The sequence below is a fragment of the Lepisosteus oculatus genome, chromosome 7, assembly GCF_040954835.1.
Source record: "Lepisosteus oculatus isolate fLepOcu1 chromosome 7, fLepOcu1.hap2, whole genome shotgun sequence".
NCBI classification, from domain to species: Eukaryota; Metazoa; Chordata; class Actinopteri; order Semionotiformes; family Lepisosteidae; genus Lepisosteus; species Lepisosteus oculatus.
The window spans coordinates 54,845,543-54,868,551 of NC_090702.1; the positions used below are offsets into that span (position 1 = coordinate 54,845,543).

Genomic DNA, 23,009 nt, shown 5'->3' on the forward strand with positions numbered 1-23,009 from the left:
TGATCCTGGGGAGCCAATCAGATTGCTGGAAGCAGAAAACAGACTCGCGCGGGTTCTCTGTTTCTGCGTTGTGCAAGCTGGTGGTACAACTTGAGTTTAACACGAAAAACCACTGAAATACCACCAACGTGTTGGATTTAGCGACCTTACCCGTGTCATTCCGATATCCTGGTAGGTACGCTGTTAAGCTGTTGTGGAAAAAGTAATCATATGAACGAGTGACTTCACTTCACTTATTTTCAGTGTAGGGCAATATATATTTTTAGTATTGTGAGGACTTTTAAGAAAACAAAAACATACGAAATAAGTTCAAATGAAATGAAATTGATTTGTACTTTTATATTAAGGAAAACACCCGGCGGTTGATGCATGCCAGCATGTTGATTGCAGGGTTTTATCAGAGCACATTCTGTATCGGTGCAGGTATTATCACTCGGGGCAGCACATGTCGAGCACAACTTCATTTGTGTGCGTTGCTGACTGCTGTCGCTGTTTTAGTCCTCTTGTCTCCACCCAGAGCACATTTCGGCTGAGCAGCAACCACGTTGCTCACTGTGCTGTCAAACCATCCCGTGAAGTTTCAACGAATTTTCTTCTTAAGGCTTCGAGCATATGGAGTTCAGTTTGACTGCGCCGGGTTTCGAGTCTTTATCAACCAGTTTCCCTTCGTAAGCTGCATGCAGTAAAGACTGGAAACATATTGCTCCCTTACAAACGTGCTTAGTTTTTTTTCCCCTCTTCAACCAGTAGAACCAGTTCCTTCCAGTCCCCGTGAACTGCTTCAACTCAGTGACATCTGTGGGTTTTCAAGCATAAACTGCCCGTGACACAACATTTAGGTCTGGACTTTGACTAGGTCTGGTGAGTCCGTACTGTAGGTCTTCTGTCCAGCTGGGGTGATATTGACCTGAATCAAATCGCTGCTGGCTTAACTGGACCAGTTTACCAGCTTCTCTCTTCAGTCTTAGGGACTGCAGGCACACTGACAGCCCTTGAGGACCAGGACTGGGGAGCCCTGCAGTGCAATACCCCCGGACCTCTGTGTTTCTCCCCCATACCGTGTTGCTGGAGTCTCAGACAGTGATCCAGGCTGATTTCTGTCTAAATTCCACTGTTTCTTGGTACCCTGGGATCGCTTTGGCTATGCAGGCATTGGCTCCTCAGCACGTCTTATGTAGTTCACACTCCGTCACGTGAAAAAGTAGACTTTCTTGTGGTTTCTTGATCGGAGCCATCCAAGTTATAGTTCCTTCTCCGAGAATCATGGTAACTCACTTTTCATTTGACCCTTTCCCTGTTTTAGGAGAATCCCCTGCTGTAAAAGAAAGGGAATCTGACACCAGACATCGAGAAATTAGAATTTTGTTCTCTTGTCTGCGGGAGCACTTGTACTATTCAGAAACAACTTGAAATGCGAACAAGAGGCACTTCTTTACACAAAGAGTTGTTGGAGTGTAGAACGAGCTACCGAGACATGTTGCTGAAGCCAATACCCTGACTTATTTCAAGAAATCACCAGATTTCTTTCATTCAGACCCCTGAATGGCTAAACATTTAACACCTAGATGGACCAAACTTGTCTTTTGTAACCTTTCCTATTTTCTTACTAAAAGTTATCTGTCGGCTGAATCTGGCATCAGAGGGAGAAATATTAGCTCATGGTTTACGTGATTTTTCTTTTTGATCAATAATCGGTATGATTAACAGGTTCCCCTGTGTGTATATTTAAAGCCATCACATACAATCCAGTTAAAAATAGTTGTCAGATCATAGCAGGATAAAAAATTCCACTCTGCATATCCCCGCTTCCAACATTTTTCCTATATAGAGATCAACTTTCATAACGCACTTAAGTCCATTTAACTTTTCCACAGTTTTTTTTTCTTCAACTCCAACAAAGCAAGAAGTGCCAGAAAATAGAATTCCTGTGTGACAGTCGTGGTCCCATAGGGGGAGAAAGTCCTTTCCCAATTTCCCTACGCTCAGCTGTGCATGTTGATCTCTCTGCCAAGGTGGTCATATGGATCCCAGAATCCACACTCCAGCAGGTTGATAAGTAGAACATAATTCCTCAGATGTGTTTGTAACCGACAAGTCATGGTAAATGTTACAAACTAAGCAAATATGTCATGTCAGTTGCTGGCAGTCACATAAGGAATAATCTAAGCACATTCAAGTGTGTTCATGTTCCCAGATTTGTGTTGTGGTTGTGTGATTTTGCCAGATTAATTATTCTGCTGTGATTGCAGTATTTAAAGCATGCATTATACCACAGAAAATAAGTGCATTAGAAAGGTTTATGTTTTGTACCATGGAGAGAAATTGTAAAGCTGCGCTTTACTCAAAGCATTGTGGGTATCCGAAACAGGCTTCACAGTCAGGTTGTTGTGGCTCAAAGTCAGGTCTCCTCCATCAAGCTGGGAAGAAGCTTGATAAAATTTTAGGTTTACCTAGATACCAAATGAGCAGAATGGTTGGAAAGGCCATATTCTTATGTTCTTCAGAGCATTCTCGGCAGAAAATGTAGAAATAATCAAGTAAAAGTACAGTGCCTTACAAATTCAGATGAAAAGTGTTAAATACAATTTGCATTGAAGATCATCTGGTAGTTGTCATTTGAATTTTTTTATTCAAGTCATGCTCAGATCTACAAATGATTTTTTAGTCTTTGAAAAGAGGTTTCTGTACCTGACTGAGGTGATGTTCTGTTGTTTATGGGCTCAAATGTTTATGACCTATGTCCCCTGTGGTTCTTTCCTGAGGCTTTCAGATAGCATTAGTGGTTTATGGAATGGGGAATATTGGATTAAAAATGAGAATCTAGGCAATTTAAAGCTTTTCAGTACCTTAAAATAAGTGCTTGACCAGAGTGGCGCCCTACACTAACGTGATAGGTCTGGGTAAACGGAGCTTTGATCCTGTTACAGCTGTGTCAGCCTGCTTTTGTACATGTGAATATCGGAGAGAGGAAAAGACGTGCAGAATACCCCCCTGTGTGAAAGTCTTCACTTAATTCTTGGCTGCAGAGACCACATCTCAACCTGGAGACGCTTCAAAGAAGTAAAGATGAGAAAAAAGTGGACCACGAAACAAACTCCTGTATCATATAACTTGTAAAAGTCTATAGAAAAGAGGCTTCTCTCTTCACAACCACTCTGCAATTCTGTCTGACTCCTATTGCATGCTTAATTTGCAGTGTTCAGGCATACATTTGCTTATTAAAATCATCTTGCTTTTAATTCTTAGGTAAAATCTGACATTTTCTCTCATAGCTTCTGAATTAATGAGAGACGTACTACAGTGGCAGAAAAAAAGTTTTTGAACCCCCTCTGTTAGTCTGGATTCTTGTGTGTTGTAGATCTCTGCAAAAGTCTTCGTAAAAGAAAAAGATGTGCTGATTTTTTGGCTTCTTTAGTTTTAAAAAAACATGACTCATTTTATAAAATAACTTAGGGGTTGCTGGGAAACTTCACAATATTACCTTCAAAATAGTCCAGATTCAAGTATATTTCAGTAATCGTGATTTAAAACTGGTGAAATAGGTAACAGCTTCATTACTGGTATTACCCTACAACTCAGTCTAGGAATGGGTGTTTGGTAAATAGGTTACAGAGTACTTTAACTTTATGATATGGATTGCTCATTTACTTGTTGGATCAGCCTATTAAGTAATATTGATAACATGAAATAGTTATCAGATTTTCATAGACAATTTACACAATGCTTGTTCAGTCTTAATGAAGATGGATTGCAGAAGAAATGGTGTGTATCTGAATCAGTATAACTGAGCTCAGTGTTAATAACCATGGCTTTCAGGGTCCTGTGGCAAGACTGATGATTTACGAAGTGGTGATTTTTCCTTCCTTGTAGCTAAGGAATTGAACTTGTTTTCTGCCTTTATAGATTTAAAGGTTCCTTCTGTGGTCTCAAGCATCAGCGGCTTATGACAGGGGTATTGTGCACGCCTGGAAACTGTCTGATTGCTCTAATTAGTAGTCATCTGGCCAGTCTTTGTTTCCATGACAACACACGGCCTGGTAAACAAACATCTCGCAGGTATCCCGGACTGGAAATGGGCAGACGTTGGCGTGCAAGAGCCCTGCTGGTCAGAGGGGGCAGTGCATGCAGCATGGGAATTCAGTGAGAGTGCCTTAGGCCAGATGGGTGAATGCTGTGCTCATCGTGTGCCTTCAGGGCTGGGCAATTCTGCCCTTAATCAAACAGAAAAAACGTGTTGTTTGGATCGCTGGAGTAAAATCTATAAATTATTGAAGACGTTCAAGTAGGTAGCTGCATCAGCTCCCAGCCTGCTCCCAGCTGCTCTGTCTTTTGTTCTCCCCTGCTTTATCAGCTGCCAGTTTCCCTCTCTCCCTCACACCTGAAGCACGCTCCACAGCTGAAACATGTCTCTTTTCCATGCCTTTCGGCACATCATACACCTTTACCTGTTCCTTTGTACTCTAAATTATTGTCCGACACATCTTATATTTACCTGCACGATTGTGTTTTCAGTCATCAGTGTCTGCGAAACTGGTGCCCTGGCTTTTCTCAAGAGACGTGTGGAAAGGATCCTCTGATCCTCCATTTGCTACTGAACACAAAATGAGCTGGATGGGTGGATTGGCTTGGTGAAGAAGGCAGCCCTTCGGTGGCACAAGATCAGGTGGAGGAAAAAGAAGTATTTTGACCAGTTGAAATAGGGGGAGCTTTAGGGCAGACTCTTTGAGCCTCAAGTGGAGTTTAGCCGGAAAGCCAGGGTAAAAACTCTTACTCTTACAAACAGGGGTGCGGGGTCCTTGACCTTCAACAGCAGTCTGGACCTACATTTGACATCTCACCCAAAGGAGAGCACCTTCAACAGCAGTATCCCCAGTCACTATAGTGTGGCATTGATTAGGAAATACTGCTCCATAATCCAAATAAGTGACCTAAGGTTCATATGTAGCTGGGAGTGTAAGACATGCATTAGCAGATAAAATATTTTCACTTAACACATGTCTTAGGTAGTATTTGCATGACACCTGGATTCTTAGTTGAATAGAAGTGTTAAATATGATTTTTTGCCTTCTAGTTGCCTGGCTGTGCAGTAGGTGAGAGAGATGAAGCAGGAGCCAGCAAGAAGTCCCAGCTACGCCTTGCCATGTGAGGATTATGTCCATGTGGTGGAGTTCAGCCCCTTTGAAAGCGGATCTCCTGCTTCACTCATAGCTTATGGTGGCAACCAGTTCGTGGTGGTGGGAACATGCAGATTTCAGGTTTGTGTTCTCTTGAAGAAATTTCATTTCATTTATTTTTGGAGAAAATGGCCTCTGACTTAGGTGCCAGCAAAAACTGCTAAAAAAAAAACCCTAAAGCTAAAATTGATTGCATGATTGTTTACTCCCTTGGCTATGGCAAACCTACATGTGTCATGCTGTTACTTGAATGGGCATTGCAATAATGGTTCTCGCAGTTTCAGAATAAATACGTCTGCCACTGTAAGGTCCATCAGTCAGGTAGTACATTTTGAAATTTCCAACAATGATCCCCATCAAACTTGGCAGTGCTTAGGTGAGTGGGAGACGGAGAGTGGGCAAAACTGCACCATCATGGTGTACAAAATTGGTGGAGTCTTGAAAGACTTGCGGTGTCAATTGCTGCCAAAGGTGCTTTCACTTAGTATTGACTCAGGAGTAAATACTTACACTATCAATTTATTGTAGTTCTTGATTTGAAATCCTTTGAAATGGTTGAAATAGCGCAAGGTCAGCCATTTATACGGCACCCCCAGAGCAGTTGGGGTTAAGGGCCTTGCTCAGGGGCCCAATGGAGTAGGATTCCTCTACTGGCCACGGGATACGAACCGGCAACCTTCCAGCCACAGGCACAGATCCTGAGCCACAGAGCCACCGCTCCGCCCCTTAAAAACAGGCTCTGCAGTCCGTGGACTTGAACCCAGACCTTCACATAAAGCAGTTTACTCTGGAGGTTTGAGCCCGTTTTCTCACCGACTGCAGACCAGCGCACTACACTACGAGTCACAGCGCCGCGATTACACATAACGATGATGCTAAAAATCTCTAAAAAATGTTATTAATCTTAAACGCTATTTTTTTTCTCTTTCTATTTTGTGCACATTTTGGAATCACCAGATTCTTGAGCGTGATCTGTTTTCTCATTAAGACAAAACCGTGACTACCCTTTGGAATATGTACTCCTGGGTGATTGCAAATTTGGAATGAGAAATGGGTAGCACTTCTGCTCCTTCAGATAGCTGATTTCCTGAAAGTTGGTGATGAGTGTTGATATTGTACATCATGCAAAAGATCTATCAGCTTGCATCACCCCACCTTTTCTGGGCATAGCTTGCACTATATTCTCAATGATGTATTCAGCTGCAGGACAGAAAAGTGGTAAATTGGGGGTTCAATCCAGTCCACTATTCTGGGCAGAGACTTTCTGGATTTGGAGTCTGGAAAGCCTTGCTTTAATTACACTGCAAAAGCAGCAGGAACTCCTGGTGATAAAAGAAGCTAGTGTTCTTAATGGGGAATGGTTAAACCTTTCTGCTTTTCATGATCAAATAAAAGTCGGTTTTGCACGACAAAAGGCTTTTACAAATGGTGATGTGTACAGATTTTGTGGTTAAAGTGATCAAAGTAAAAACAGAGCATTTGTTTCATAACAACATGCACAAACCAACAGGAGCCTTTCCTTGTGGCTTTTGTTTTCTGGCCTTACTCCTACACTGGTGCAGAGTGAGCAGTAGGGACGTTTCTTCTTCACAGTTTGCGTTCTTTGGTCCCCGGCTTCCCCCTGTCTCAGCTGATTCTCCCACAGGCCTCTACTGCTCTGTGGGCTCTCTTACTATTGGTGCTCAGTCCCAGATTTCTCCCAACAGTACGTCTCATAATTCCACCCTCCAGTGGGGCACCTTTGATCCACAACGAGCTGTTCATTTGTGCTCGTTCTCGGGACGGGTCTCCCCCTTTCCCTCATGTTCTCAACTTTGTGCCATAAAGCAGTTTTTTGACATTATATTAAAATACCAGCTATGCTGATGCAGGGGTCAGCCTTAGTCTGTGACATAATAACAATTCCTTTTTTTTACAGTATAGTGTCTGCATCATTATACTGGGTCATTAGGACCCACATAGAACACAGGCTGAGCGCCCCCTACTGGTCTAGCTAACACCTCTTCTAGAAGCACCCACAGCTTTCCCAGCAAGCCTCCCATCCAGGTACTGGCCAGGCTCACACCTGCTGAGCTTCAATGGGCTGCTAGCTGTGGGTTGCAGGGTGATATAGCTGCTGGCAAAGTGACAAAAAAAACAACACGATATGCACCACTGTTGTGCTAGCTTTACTCCAGAGCAGGTCCAGGTTCTGTGCAAGTGTGTGTGACATGAAGTGCCAGTGTGGTTGTAGAAAATTCAACTCATCTGTCTCCCCTTGTGTTGCTCTGTGACACCAATGCGACAGGAGGAAGACACGGAGGTGGAGGGCGTTGAGTACTGTGCCCTCCGGATGTTCCTGCATGGCGTTCCAGTGCAGGCCATTGCATGGAGCCCCGAATCTAGGCTGGACTCCCTCCCACAGCAGATCAGGTATACAGGGCAGCCCTCCTCTGTAAACGCCTGCAGTCAGCACCCGCGCTCTTTAAAAATGTGTGCTGCTGTAACAATGACTTGAGCTGCTCCTGAAAGGACAGCACAGCATCAGTGCCAAAGCATTAACTGAGATAATGTCGCCAGAGTTTCTGTTTTCATGGCCCAGAATATAGAAATATGTTCTAAAACTTCACCAGCCCATTGTCTTGTTCCTTGTAATAATATATGGGTACCTACCTCAAAAAGAGGTTTAATGTAGGCAGTGTTATGACATCTGCTCCCTGTTCTTTGAAATTTACTTTCCTTTTTGTAATGTAGTGCTGTGCAGTTTACTAGGTTAACCAAGTTGGCCATAGTTGAAAGCGAGCACTTTTCTTAAGATGAAACTTGTACACTAGTATCTTAGCAAAACTAGTGCACTGGCCAAATTTGAACTGCATTGCTTGTGGGGGGGGGACTTCACTTTATAGTTCCAGTACCACTGTCCAATCTAGAGATCATGGTCCACCAGTTCTTCTGAGATACCCTCATAACCCACACAGCAGATCTTTGTGAAACTCTCCCCAAGTCTGGGAAACCATGAGAGACTTCCTTTCTTTGGAAAAGGGTCAACATGTTGAGTTTTTGAAACCAATCCTTTTCTCTGAAACCTGTGTCGGTTGACAAAAAAAGTATTGTACGGTTAACCATGCAGTATAGCTCTTTAATGCCATGACAGTTTAGCAGGGCCCAAAGTGTAAATATAGCCACTATTGAGGTTTCTCCCTGAACAGTGGAACAGTGGCACTGTGCCGTCCTGTCTGCTGTCTGGTGTCATTATATGTGATTTCAAAGTTATGATTCAACATCTTTGAAGTTCCACAAAAAAGTAAATTAATGTCTTATGAAGAGCATTCCACATTACCATAATAACTGAAATATCTGAGCTGTTATAAAAAGTATAAAGCATAAACCATGTCAGCGCCCCTCAGTCAGAAGAGGTGGCCTTTTCAAAGTCTTAAACAGAGATCAGTATTATGCCTGTGCATTAGTGCTGCGCGCCACACTGAATCTAGTAAGACTCGCTAGATCCCGTAAAACCTTTTGGCCATATTGATGTTACCTGGTTTGCAAAGACTTGTACTTTTTAAATGTTCTTTTCTCATTCATGTTTTTCAGACTATGTACTGCAGGTGCCGACAAAAAGTTGAGACTCTTAACCTCAGATCTTCGGGAGAGAAGTGATTTGAGGGTAAACATCCGTCCTACTGTCCTTGAGATGCTGCATTAACGCACCTCGTCATTAATAACAGTTCTCTAGTTTAGAGACTCTGAACATCAGCTAGATTTTTTTAAACTATTGAAAGAAAGCTGTGTGTATACCCCAGTAACCCCAATCTCTAAGAATGCCTTTGTGCCAGGTTCCAGCGGACAGATCTGTGTCATAGAACATCAGTTGACTTAAGAATCTTAAGCGCTAATGCTCCCTGTCACACAGCTGAGGGATCTGGGGTTGTTGATCTCAGGTCAGACCGCTGGGGGCGGTATATAAACACTCCAGAAACTGAAATGAATTAGTGAGCATCCAAACAAGCTTATTAGAGAAAGTGGTGTCACTTGGAGGTAAGCCGATCTCTCTCTATTAAAGGGAACTAAAAACCGCAGAGGTCTCATGCTTCAGGAGTAGATTGGTACTGTCTAGGGTGAGGCAGACGAAAATGCTGCAAGACTGTAGGTCGATACATCTTGAACTGAGGGGAATATTCCCGGCTGTTGCCGTGTCAGCAGCACGTGAAATCACAGGTTCGATATCGGTCCCTGGCCAGACAGGATTCACCAATAGATAAAAGTAAAGGATCTAGACGTGGGAGATTAAACGGCAAGAGTTAAGGGCCAATCGAGGATAGGAAGGTTGAAACACAAGGGCTGGTCTGTCCTCAGCCAATTAACAGCATATGCAGTATTACGAAAAAAAAAACATGGTTTTATGTAGGTCGGTCTTCCAGAACATACTACCTTGAGTGAAGGATCTGCTACATCCCCCAGTTCAGGTTTCATGGCTCTGCCTTTGTTCTTGGGGTGAGATGGTAACATCCTGGCTGAGTCACTTTCTATGAGTGACCAAGTGGATGAGATCCTGAGGTCAATCTACCAGCGGGCTAGATAGGCTGAACGGGCTCCTCTCATTTGTAACCTTTCTGATGTATGATACGATAAATGGATCCATTGAGGATATTGTTTTTTTTTTTTCCTTTGCACAAGTTGAAACCTTCATGCCTTTTAAATTTACTGAATGTAAACGAATAATAGTTTTATGGAGGAGTGGTGAATAGGTGTTGTGCTTTCTTGACAGATCTAACATCTAAAAAAAATGTTTAATTCATACAAGAAGCGAGTAGCTGTGCACCAGATTAAATTTCCACTAGAGAATTTCAGCCGCAGGAAGCAAACCTGTTCAGCTGGACTGCTGGTTGGGGAAAAAGGTCAAGCCTTAAACTGGGGCTAACATAAATTCTTAAAAACCTCTTAACTAAATTCGTCTTGTGTATGTCTCCTTTTCCCTTTTGTTTGTGTCTCAGTGGACATAAGACATTCAGCAGCTAAGCCAAACACCGCAGTACTAGAAAAACAATGCAGTAACTCTTGTATGGGATTGAAAACCAGCAGCTATTTTCTTAAAAACGAGTGCAGAACTGGTACTTGTTCAGTATGGCCGGAAAGTTGATCTTGTTCCTCTTAGGCTTTACTGTACTTGTGCTTTTATGTATATGTGAGTGTTATATATTGTATACTGAATGAACTATTGCTGCCTTAAATGCAGTTCTTTTAGTAAAGTGAGAAATTGCAGAAATGACGAGGGGAACTGTAATATACATGCACAGGCGATTTTCTTGACCACTTATGCGGGGCTAGGGTTTTCTGCACCTGGTAAGTTTTAGCACAGATTGAAAACAGTGAGCATTTCCTTTCATTTCAATGCTTAAGTTATTTGTTTTTAAATTTAGTGGTCATTTGCTTTTTTTGTTGCACCTGTCCTGTTTTTGTTGCATGTCTGCATGCACTCATAACAGTGGAGGTTATGGGCCTTCAAACTTGACTGAACTTGCCTCAGCCACCACCTCAACACTGTTCATGTCAAACTTTTGTGCCTAAATTGGTTTGAATAAATTGAAGTTATATACCTGTAATGTTTACGGAGCAGCTTACCTTTGACAAGTGTACATTTAATAGAAGTGTATGTTTGCTTTTGAAGTCAACTTTCTTTAGAGTGTTCAAGTACTGGTTTGCTGTTCAGAGTGCAGTGTTTGATGTGCAGATAAAAGTATGCTGAGTGCTGACATTGTTTGTGTCTATTGCTCTTTTGCAATGCTTGTGAAAAATCTTTTTCTTCTCTGCAATAAAATACTTCCTATCTAGATGGTGATTTGTGTTTTTATTTTGATTTTATTTCTAACTTTATGTCCTAGGTAATGGAAGGCCATACTAATTATATCAACCACTTGAATTTTGAACCCAGAGAAGGCAAACAGATTGCATCAGTCAGTGATGACCACACCTGCAGGTTAGTACAATGTCTGTGTATTAATGGACAGCTTGTTTTATTTGACATGTCACATTCGTTTGCAGTATTTAGTCCAAGTTCTAAATGTAAAGTCTGCCTGAGATTTCTGGCACACATTATGTCATTCTTATAGGTACAAACCAAAATATTGCTTAACGGTGCTGCTCCCTTGGTCTTAAAGCTCTGTGCCCACTCAAGCAAAGGGTGATGTAGATGACAGGGGTTCAAGAGTTTACTAGGTGCCTGCACTGTACAACTGTGAAAAATCACTGGAAGAGTACGGTTTTATGATTCAGGTACAGTGTAGTGTGTTTTAATGATATTGGATTAATACAGTACTGTAAGGATAATGATAGCCCTTGTGCGTGCTGAAGTACTATATAAGAGCAGTTTCCGCCTTAGTGTAATTTTGGCTTACCTAAGGTTGTGCAGATCATAACCCTTGTGTAACAGGGGGAGTTCCTCTGTTTCCAGTGATTTCCTGAGCTCCCGCACACAACTGGTTACTAGGGGTTAGTTAGGCAGGGTGCACTCTCCTTTGGCTCTTTTTGGCGAAGAACGTTTTGAAACGAGAGCAGGTCGTTGGGCCCAACCAGCCTGTTTGGTAGTAGAAGATGTGGAGAGAGAACCCGTGTGAAAAAGGAGAGTCGAACCTACACCTCTCCTGTAGTTGGTGCCAACCACCCCTCCCCCCCCACTGTAAGAAGCGTACTGGTTTAACGGGCGGGCAAGTTAAAGGAGCCAGTCTATCTGTCCTCTCCCCATGCGTGATGAGTGCAGCTCCCTCTGTCCCCGCTGGGACTCGATCCCGGTCGCTCGCGGGCTCCGAGCTCACACACATGCACGGCGGCGCTCCCGAGACAGAGGGTCGCTCCGTCACGCCAAGAGCCCGGCCCGGAGTCTCCCGCACTGCCTCTGCCACTGTCTCAGCGCACAGGCTCTGTTACACATGCAACAGCAGGCTGCCCCTGGGGTGGCTGTGAAATAAAAAATCCCCCCAACATATGTTTGTGGATAAGTAAGTATCTGCACAGCAAGCATCTTATTTCTCCCATCCTTACTTAGATGTATTCAAACGACATTTTAATATCGTTGTGCAAGTGCATAGCAATATTGTGCACAATAGATAATATTTCTTACACGCTGTTCTTGTCCTGTGCTGAGTTATGCTTTTATAATTTGTATTAATAACTTCAGGTGCACCACTGCACCATTTCTGCAGTGTGAATTTGCCCTTGGCACATGACAGAGGTTTTTCGAGTTAAAGCTGGCAGTGGGATGCACATGCTGCCATCGTCTCAAGACGATGTTTGTGTAAATGCAGCTTGTTTTGTTTTTCAAAGGCTGCCTCCCCAGCACAGAGAACTTACTGAAGGCAGCACAGCCAAACCCACCAGTGTTTCCTGCTGACTAATGCAGGGAGCTGCAGAGGCTCAGTAAGCAATGATCTAATTGTTCTCGTTTCTGATGGTGCGTTCAGCAGCTTGCTCAAATACGCATCTAGCCCATCAGAGACAAAAGCTCCAGTGTCTAGGAATCCAGGGGAAAAAGGTTACGTGAATGGGGCTGTGACTTTGCCAGACTGTGCAGTTTTCCAGGTGAAGCCTGAGCTGCAGACTTGTGTTAAAGTTGAGGTGGAGAATAGGGGAGCGTGTTGCAAGGGCTCACATATCCAGTATTCACTTTTTAAAGTGAATCATTCTAGTAAACGTCTTGCCTCTATTTTTCTTTTTGAACAAAAAATACTAAAGTACTAGAAATGTGGTGTTACGCTCATAATTTTAATCATCTTTAGTTTAAATTCGTTTTTCGGTGTATCATAGTTTAAATGCTAACATTTTTAAAGAGTGTTGTGGATGCTAACAGTTTCACTTGAATTGAGAGTAATCTTGTTCTGTGCTGTTGCTGCTTCTACATTAAATGTTTTTCTTCTATTTCCTTCGATTGTTCATAAAATGACTTTCACTATCTCATTCCAAAAATCACATGTCCTTTTACTGAAAATGATAGCAAATGGCAGCATGGCTAACTTACTTTGTCGAGGTGAGCTGAAGGTTACTCTGTGCTGAAGGCGGGGTGGGAAAGTGAGAACAGTTGTGCTGAAAGTGTTTTCTGTTCCTTATTAATGGTGCAGAAACCACTGACACAGCTCTTCCAGTATGAAATCTAAAGCTAAGCATAACATGTAGAAATGTTACATAGTGGATTTGCACAACTGCTTCACAAGCTTTGAGTTTTTCTAAGTAATTGGTTAAATGTGGAAATCCAATTAGCATTTGAGTCTTCAGGATTTTTTATTTTTCCTTTGGGTAATTGTTAACATGCTGGCTAAACAGTGCATTTCAATTAATTTTAATGGAAAAAGGGCACGTCGCTCTCGGTAGCTGTAGGTTCATTTCAGTTTGCTGTGCCTGCTTGTATGTGTTTTCCTCATTATGACAAACGAACAGCATTAGCAGATGCTAAAAATGTGCAATAGTACTGGGTTGACTGACGTCTAGGCTGGCTCAATCCTTTTTTCAAATGTATCATGTTTCGTTGATGGTTTGCTTAAAACAAAACTGTTTTTTTATTTCATTTCTTGAGCTGTTGTAGGCGTGCTGCCCAGCATCAGTGCAAATCTGTTTTGCAGTGTTTTCTTGCACTTGTCCCCTGTTCAGACCTGAGATCCAGAGAAGTTAGCCTGACCCTGTTGTTTTATTGATGTTGTACTGTCTGGGGAATAAGATGAAAGCTCCAGAAGTTGCCTTTACCCTTTCTCCATAGTTTGGATAAAAGAACTTCAGTTTATGGGTATATTGTAACACCACTCCTCATAAAATCCATTTTACATTCTTCTACGTCTCACAGCTGAAAGAGGCTAAACAAGCCGCAACATGTTTCTTCTTTCTACTTTCCAGCGTGGAATTAACCTCTGCTTGTTCCTTTGCAGCTTGCAGGCTGGCACAGTGCCACACTCCCACTCCAGCATCTTCTGTGTTATTCATTGAAACATTGAAATTTAGTACCGTAGTTTTTATGCTATTGTCTAGTTTCTACATCTTCTGAAAATACTACATAAACCCGTCAAAAGATCTAAACAGACAGAAAATGCTGCACCATTTCTGTAGATCATGGTACAGAATTATGGGTATCACGTGCCTTGCCATGCTGTTTACTAAAATATGGCGTCAAATAGGCTCAGGAAATCTCTTGACTGATCCTTGCAGCAGGCGATGCTGCAGTACTTGTATCCTGAATAACTGGAATACAGTAATTTATCTGCTCTCCCTTGAGAACTAAAGAATACATACTTATGTAGTTCAGAAAATGTACCTATGCTGAACATACTGCAACAGATTCCAGTGCCAGTTTTGTCATAAATCCAGGCAGCCATTCCTGCTTGTTTGGCCTCTCCTCCTCTTGCTACGAGTGCATGTATGCGTGTGTCTGTGGCTAAAAGGCATTAAGAACTTACAGGCAGCACTATAGCAACTCCTTACAGTTTTTGGTTTTCTTGAGCCATCCACCTGAATGTCACTCCTCACAAGTGTGCCATTTCTGTTGTTTTTTCTTTCCCCAATCTTAAACTCCCGGGAGCTATTATTGCAACAGGAGTTCTGTTTCCATGAACTCATGGATCTCTGTGGGTATCTGCCCGCGTGGCGTTTGTCGAGTTAGCCTGTATTTATTGATTCATATCCTATGATTGTTAAGGCCGAGGGCAGGGATCCAGACTGGGAGCTGGGGGCCAGGGCGGGGTCTAGGTCACTACTGCAGGAAGCTCCTGTGCTCTGATCGAGCTCCAGTCACGCCAGAGAAAACAGAGGCGTTGAAATCTGCATGAAGTTTTGAAATTCTGTCTCGTGGTGGAAACGGAGAACCTGAGAGGGCAGTGGGGGTGGGGGGGGGAGATTAAGATTTTTATACAAAGATCATGTTAAGAAGAGAGGCTTCCATCCTGTGTAAAAAAAAAAAAAGAAAAAGAAATCTTTGATTTCACCGAGGTGCCCCTCAGGTTTGCTCTGCTGACGGTTTATTTTAAGACCGTTTTAAGTCACGCACCTGTTCAAATACACGCCAGCAGCCATATCACCCTGCAGTCACCACTGGCAGCCCACTGCAGCTCAGCAGGTGTGAGCCTGGTCAGTACCTGGCTGGGAGAAATCCTTGGAAAAACTAAGGCTGCTGCTGGAAGAGGTGTCAGTGGGGCCAGCAGGGGGACGCTCACCCTGCGGTCTGTGTGGGTCCTAATGCCCCAGTATAGAGATCAGGACACTATACTGTAAATGCCAACGTATACTATAAAAGCACCATCCATTGTATGAGACATAAAACTTAGTTCCTAATTCCTAGTTCCTGGCGCAATTTCCCCCTGGACTTTACCAGTCATGGCCTCCTAATAATCCCCATCTCTGAACTGGCTCCATCGCTCTGCTCTCCTCCCCACTGAGAGCTGGTGTGTGGGGAGGGTACTGGTGCATCATCCAGGTGGGGCTGCACACTGGGATCCCCATTACCTGTAAAGCACTTTGAGTGGAATGTCCAGAAAAGAGCTATACAAGTGTAAGGATTAATATTAAGAAAAATAATTAATAATATAGTGGGCTCAGACTTTGGAATATAGGTGATCCCTGTTAAGATTGTAGAAGTTAAATCTTAACAGTTTTGTACTGAACTTAGTCAAGACGTTAGATCGCCCTGGCAGGTTGAGGAGGGTTGTTTTCTGCTGTGGTGAAGAATGAATACAGGTGTCTCTGAGGTGAGGAATTCATTTTGCTTTCTCCTTCAGCAACATATCTGCCCTCTGTGGCCAAGAGCTTTATTAGGGTTTAATTTTCTCTCGTGAGTTATTCTATAAGTCAGTTCTGCTACCACGGGAATAACCATTTCATGTTCATAAGGTCATAAGGTTTTACTGTTAATTCATGTCCTGCTATGTTCCTAGTTGTATGTTTTATAGTATTATATTGTAGAATATAAGAAGCAGCTTACTAGTTTTTTATAGTTCTGCAGTTGTTGCATGGTAAAACTGTCCAGAGTAATAAAGTAGAATACTACGTCATGTTTTTTCTTCTTCAAAATCTGATGTTTAAAATGAAATGTGAAGTCCGTGTATTGAAAGCAGAGCTAGTGTCGTTTGCCAGCTTATTTCACTGGGTTAATGTTGACTCTGCAGGCAAATATTAGCTTAATTTGTATCCCCTTGTTTTCTGAAAAAAACTTCAGAGCTTTAAATGCAGAAGAACAGCGTGTGGTTGATTATACTCTCTTCAGCCATGAAAACAGTATTGGCATTTGCCACTGCATGTGAGTAATAAGGTGCTGTACGTGTCATTTAAATCAAAATTGTTTTAAAAGGAGGGATAAACTGATAAGGCTGTTTTGCTTAACTGCTGGAGGAATTATAAAAGCCAGTGGTAAAAACAACTTAAGCTCTTCCAAACTTGGATTGTAGCAGGTTTTTGTAAGCCACTGGGAAGTGGGTTGAGATCACCAGCCCTGTTATGTCAGCTTGAATAGAGGTTTACTTGAGGTGAAGTTCAGTGGGTTCTTTCAAACAGGAAGTCGCACATACTACTGAGAAACTGACAGAGGTGCGTTCATTTGGGTCTGGTGGGAAACTGATTTAAAGGCCTGCCTCTCACAAGGCACAACCCTGGCTTGACCCCGGCTTTCATTCTAAATGAACTGCGGCCGGCTTATATGCAACCATAGACACCCAGCAACTGAGCTGGCTTTCAGCAGGCTTTTTAAAAGGCATGAGCTTGAACCTTAGGACAGAACAAGCTATTCTAAGGTCCTAAGGAGGGTGGGTGAATCTAGATCACGGGGGTAAATAAAAACTACAGTTGCTTTTTAAGGCTTCTGCATTCTTTTTTTATCTTCTTAAAATCACATTTTCTGTTTATTGCCAAATTAGGTTAAGAGAGCCCTACAGTATGTTGTGGTGCAGTGTAGAAGCTGTGAAGTTTCCAAATGGCTTTGCTTGGAATCATGAATGTAAGATTCCAGCATCCTGAAGGTCAGAATCTGATCAGCAGAGTTTCTACAACCTCTGTAGATCACATTGCACTTTGTAATTTTTAAATGTTGTTTCTGCCCAAATTCATGATTTTGGTTCTGCCCAATTCATGATTTTGTCTGAGTCTTTTTATAATGTTGTCGTGGTTGTTACTGTGTATGTCATTACTCCTGTTTTTGTATCTGTAAATTTGACTAGCTTGATAACTACAGTATATCGGAATCTAAATTGTTGGTCTAGATCTGGAAGAGCGATAGGTCACACCATTGCAGACAGTGGTGTCAAAGTTGAAGTTACGACTCTTAAGTAGACATGCTGTTTCATGTTTAATTAGTTTATGATCCCTGCTTCACCTTGGATTCCTGTAGTTTCTAATTAGAGAATTAAGCCTTAATGAGGGACCTTATCAAAAGCTTTTTGAAAATCTAAATTTGTCAGATGCTTTAGTGCTATCAACTGTTGTAATTCTAGAAGTTAGTTCGTTGGCGGTATCTTAACGTGAATGTTTTCCAAGTATTCTTCACTTCTGTCTCCTTTTATGAAAGGATAATACATTTGCAATCCTGAAAGAGACAAAATGCATTACCAAGGTTAATAAGGTGCAGTTCAATAGAAGTAAATACAAAATCGGGGTGAACTTGCCTCAAAAAGGTCACCTAACCATAAATGAAAACATTTTTCAAAACCTCCCAATTAAGCAATCGAGTAGTGAATGATACAATCCAAATTCTAATAACACTGCCAGTAAATAGTAAATGAAAAATGTAAGCATGCAATATATTATTTTTAAAAAATATACCTGTTCATTAGCTTGCATGCGAACTGCACCGCAAGCTGACAGCTATGCAAGCTCGCTTGTGCCAGGGGGGGTCACAGGGGTCACCTTTGGGGTCACAGGGGTGACAGTTGGGAGGATACCCTAGCTGCAGGAGGTGCGTGGCTTAGCCTGGACCCCGACTGCGAAAGTCGAGACTCTACGGCTGGTCTCTCACAGGGCTGCAAGCTTGTTCTTTCCCAGCAAGCCTTTGGGGTCACAGAGGTAAGAATACCCCAGCTGGTTCATGCTCTCTGCAGGCGGCGAGTGATATAGCCAGGACTAGAGTCGAGTCTCTAGGGCTCAGCTTGCACTCTGACGCAAGAGCCTTTATGGTTTCAGCCACTCAGGGACTCCAGCCATTCAGATTTCCAGCGCTGTTATATTGTCCCTTTAAATCTATAAATTTGTATTTGTGGTGTTTTCAATTACACACAGGCACTGCGAGAGGATCTGGATCTGTTTTTAACAATGTGGGGGGTCAGTGAAATGATTTGTAGTTTTTGTTTAGCACTAGCATTTAATGTGCAAAGTTAAAGTACAGCAACATTAAACTAGAAGAGAACAGTGAATAATAAAAGACTGATTTTAATTTGTTTCTAGGCTGTTTTAGCTCATAGCTTCAGATAACAGTGCTTTCAGCATCTGGTGTAAATCCTGTCTGGCTTGCTTAAAGAATAATTTTGAGTACATGATAAAACCCTCAACAAGTCATCTTGACATTTGGAGGTGCTTTGGAAGAATATCACTTTGATTTAAATTGAAACAAGTCTTCTGAATTACCTAATAAATTGCTAATTCACATGCAATGCTTGTGGCATTTATTATTTGAGCTTAGTGTGTTCCAAATTAAAAGGCGTCTTGTTTTTCCAAGAAATATCAGGGTAATGGTTTTGGTTTCTTTAGGAAACTTTGTCAACTACATGCATTAGCGGGTGTTGCGCAGTTTGAGGCTGTTAACCGGAGAGGACTGGGGTAGTTTATGTACCTGTTATGCGTGTAGAATTTGTCACCCAAGATGGTGACGAATCATTTCCACGTGCATTTTAAGTAAGAAAAATATTTGCTTCTCATCACATTTCACTGCCAGTTATCTGTTTTTGTTGGGTAGATGTTGCCAGTGAATAAGAATATGTGAAACACAGACCAGCAGTTGCAAGTGGAAACTGTGGATATGCATTTAGAATTGAGCACAAGAGCCACTTTACCCAGAGGATTGTGGGAGTGTGGAAGACCCTACCCAGCCATGAGGCTGAATTCGATACCTGGGCTTCTTTCAAGAAACAGATGAGATCCTGGGATCATAGCTGCAAAAAAGTAAAAAGGGGAAAATGGCAGAATGGCTTCATTCTGTTTGCAAACGTTTTAATATGACATCTTATGTATGAAAATACAGCTGTTTCACAATATATCTTTGATTTAAACCTTCAGAGTACAGCACGACTAGAAATCAGTTCTACTAGTAAAACGTTATCACAATTGTAAATGGTCTTGTGATAATGCAAAACAGATACACAAGCACATGGTCACTGTACTGGGCTTGTATCTAGTAACCTGTAAGTGTTGAATGTGAAAGACAGCAAGTAAGTGGTACTTTCTAAATCCACCGACGTCAGCTGATGCGACAGTTTATGGATTTATTCTCTCCAGTTTCTCTCCAGGTAAGAAACAGGGCTGACTTTCAGTGAATAACCATCTACAGTGTGGTCCCGACATCTTTGAGTTCACGATTCAATCTAGGACAGAAGAAGAGCAGAGCAGGATGAAGTGCAATTTTAAAATTAGCTGAGCAACAGTCTAGGATGATGAGACAAATCGAGCCAATGAGGGAGCCTCTCCCTGCCCCCTGCCCAAGTGCCCACAGCCCTGCATCCCAACATGCTCTGTGTCAGCAGTGTGGGGAGTGACGACTGGAGACGACTGTACAGGAGCTCTGACAGTCTTATTGCTCTTTTCATTACAGTGGGGTGTGCTGATCACAGAACAGGATATTAGCTGGGAAGGCAGGCAAAGAGAGAGAGAGCAGGCATCAGTTGGATACAGAGGAGGGATTCATGTTTTTAATTTTGACCAATGTTTGTCTTACTTAACTTAAAGTCGATGCATTAGTACTTAAATTATCATAGAGTTACTTACATCTTTTAACCATACATTCAATATACTCCGTCTAGTACATTATGAGATGGTGTAGGAGTGGACTTGGTTATATGTAAAGTTGGACTATTTGTGATGGTTTTCTGCACTGAACCCTCGCAAATGTCAAGATCCTCCTAACAGAACAATGAGGCTATATGGACAGATGGACCAAATGGCCTTCTCTCATTTTCAGCTGTTCTGAAACCCTCATTTCTTCTCAGAATACATTGTAGCATTAATCTTCGTTGTTCATAAAACTTCAACATCTTGCACATTGTCTAGTTCCACATTGTTTTTAGTGTTCAAGTTTAATTGTTTGTTGTGCTAGTCGTTATTTTCTAAGGCATCGTTTCTTTAGGAACCAAGGTATTATGTCATCTGTGCCACAATGAGGGGTTTAAATGACAAAGTAAAAAATCAGTTTGCAATGCATTCCACAGTATTTTTAGCTTGAATTAATCTTCTTATTTCAGCCTTTGTTCTTTCAGCTGTCAGCACCCATTTCACCCAAAGCTCTGAGTCCTCCGTTATCGTCTTTTGTTTGTCCAGAATCTATTTTTAGTTAATCACACGCCAGACTGTCCCTTCAAAGATGTTGAGCTAGCAGTGTTTTTTTTAATTGTTGATCCTTTACACTTTGCCATTAGGCTCTTTTTTTAAAGATTTTTTTCTTTTTTAATCGAAGGTGTTTGGGTTTTTATAGGCTGCATTAGGCCTGTGCTTCATATAGTTAAGACAAACCTTTTCGAATTCATTTTCCTGGGGGGGGGGGGGGGGGGAGAATCCCCAGACCTGTTGAGCTCAAGCCATTGAGCGTTTTAAAGAAAGATGCTTCAGTCTCTTTCTGTCCTATTCACCGTTATTCAAAACTGTGTGATAAGATGTGCATCAACAAAGTTAATGCTGAATAAGGCAGGTTTAATTAGGGGTTTCTGCTTCATAAAGAGTTGCTAAGGAGTGTTAGACCCTCTTCTCAGGAAACCACACGACTCTGGTAAACCAAGCTGAAGACTTCTTTATTGCAATAAAGAAATTAGGACTGCCGAAGTTATCAGCTTGACCCCGTCTCTCACTCACTTTCCTAAAGACAGCACCAGGTTTTTATTCTTGAAGATGAGCAGAATTTTCATTCAAATAACGTACATTTATGATTGGTCAGTAGCAGTTTCTTACCATATAATATGTAAACAAGGTGAGAAAGTTATGCAGTTAGGTCTTGGGCAAGTAACCAAGACCGTAATCAGCTCAGACTATTCTCTTTCATGTTGCTAATTCTAATCACATGTAGGACACATGAGTTACACCTGCACTCAAGAAACCTTGAAGATGCCTGCCCAGGCATTAACCATTAACATGGACCTAATTGTCAACTCCTAACAGGCACAGGTTCCTTCAGGGGTCGTGATGTGAAAATGAGAAGTCCTGTCTGTGTGTGGACATTTGAAGGTGGCCCTGAGCGTGTGTTTCTAATTAATTAATCTAATTAAGCGCGGCTGGATTGCGGACAAGCTGTCTTGAAATTCTATCATGTCAAATTGCAGAAGCTAAGCATCGTTATTGTCTGTGCCTCAGAAGGCAGACCGTGAAGTGCTGCTGCATGGGATGTTTCGTCAAGCTGATGTCTTCTATTGGACCAGACAATCTTTATCTGCAGGGGGATGGTGAACCCTGCTCTTGGGTTTCATCAGTGGAAGCCAAGTCTAGTTCATGCTTTTAAAGTCGCCGTTTAGGTAAAACCAACGCGACACATAATCCTCGTGCACACTACTAAAATCATATCATTTTCCAGTCCGAGCTCTGTTGCGCCTTAATGAGTGCATGGCTGATACGATTTTAAGTACAGTAATCATAGTTATACTATCTTAATTAGTTCCTCAGAAACTGCTCATAAGGTGAAAACTCTTACTTTACTTCCCATGTTATCATGTCAGATCAGAAATAAAAAAATATATACCTTCAAACACCCAAACTGCACCTTAATGAACTTGAACTTTATTGCCATACTGTATGTCAGGGGTGGGGAACCTTTTTTCTGCCAAGGGCCATTTGGATATTTATAACATCATTCACGGGCCATACAAAATTATCAATTTAAAATTAGCCTGCTATATTTGGTCAAACATTTAATTAACACACCCCTAATGTGATGGCTAGAACTGCTTCTCTTTGGTGAGGCTTGTGATGTTAGCTGGTATTGATGATGTTGCTACTGTACTTTTCCAGGTTTGCGTCGGTCAGTCTGGAGCACAGTCGATCAAACAGCCACTTGCTATCATTGAGTTCCCTGACAGGTTTTCCCTTCATCTCCATGAACTGCTTGACTTCATCCCGCAGTTCGTAAAACGCAGTGTGTTAACACTTTCGCAACGTGTACACTCCCAGCCTGCCTGGCACTGACTGTCCTCTGAGTCACCGCAATACAGGCAGTCGGGCCGCGGGCAGCCAGCGAGAAGCATGCGTGTCTGACCCGTCATGTTATCACGATATCACGATAAAAATGTTCGTATTAGTCGATATCGATAATTATCACGATAAATGTCAAATTATTATTTCTTTCAAGTTGAAAGGCAGATTTTTTCTCCTGAGTGAAAGTTGAAGAAACCAGACAGTTAATTGGTAAATTAAACAACTCTTTATTTTAAGAACACAGCACTTGCCAAACAGCAGAAACATTAAACAAATCTGTTAGCTGCCCGGTTTGCAACACGCATGCACACTCGCGCAGTATTTTGTGCGCATGTGCAAACATGCAAACAGAAACATATATATCGAGCTTTTGTTAAAATTATATAGAGGAAAATTATATCGCGATAATTAGCATTATCGAATTATCGCTCATCTCTACGCCTGCGGTTGACTTGGCAGGGCCAGACCAAATGACGTTCCCCACCCCTGCTGTATGTAACCGGTCCATGTACTGGTACA

At 42.1% G+C, this 23,009-nt stretch overlaps 1 protein-coding gene across 2 annotated transcripts in view; it reads left to right on the forward strand.

The window, feature by feature from the left end:
* Positions 1-17: 17 nt before the first annotated feature.
* The window catches only part of nup37 (nucleoporin 37), a 39,395-nt gene continuing 16,403 nt past the window's right edge, over positions 18-23,009 (forward strand). Inside the window, exons 1-6 of one of the 2 annotated variants that reach the window (XM_069192811.1) lie at positions 18-171; positions 4,513-4,663; positions 5,072-5,255; positions 7,462-7,586; positions 8,748-8,820; positions 11,036-11,130. In XM_069192811.1, the coding sequence (XP_069048912.1) occupies positions 5,100-5,255; positions 7,462-7,586; positions 8,748-8,820; positions 11,036-11,130 (449 nt within the window). In that variant the 5' untranslated portion in view covers positions 18-171; positions 4,513-4,663; positions 5,072-5,099. The remainder of the gene's footprint in view (positions 172-4,512; positions 4,664-5,071; positions 5,256-7,461; positions 7,587-8,747; positions 8,821-11,035; positions 11,131-23,009) is intronic. The other variant, XM_069192810.1, reaches the window with a different exon arrangement.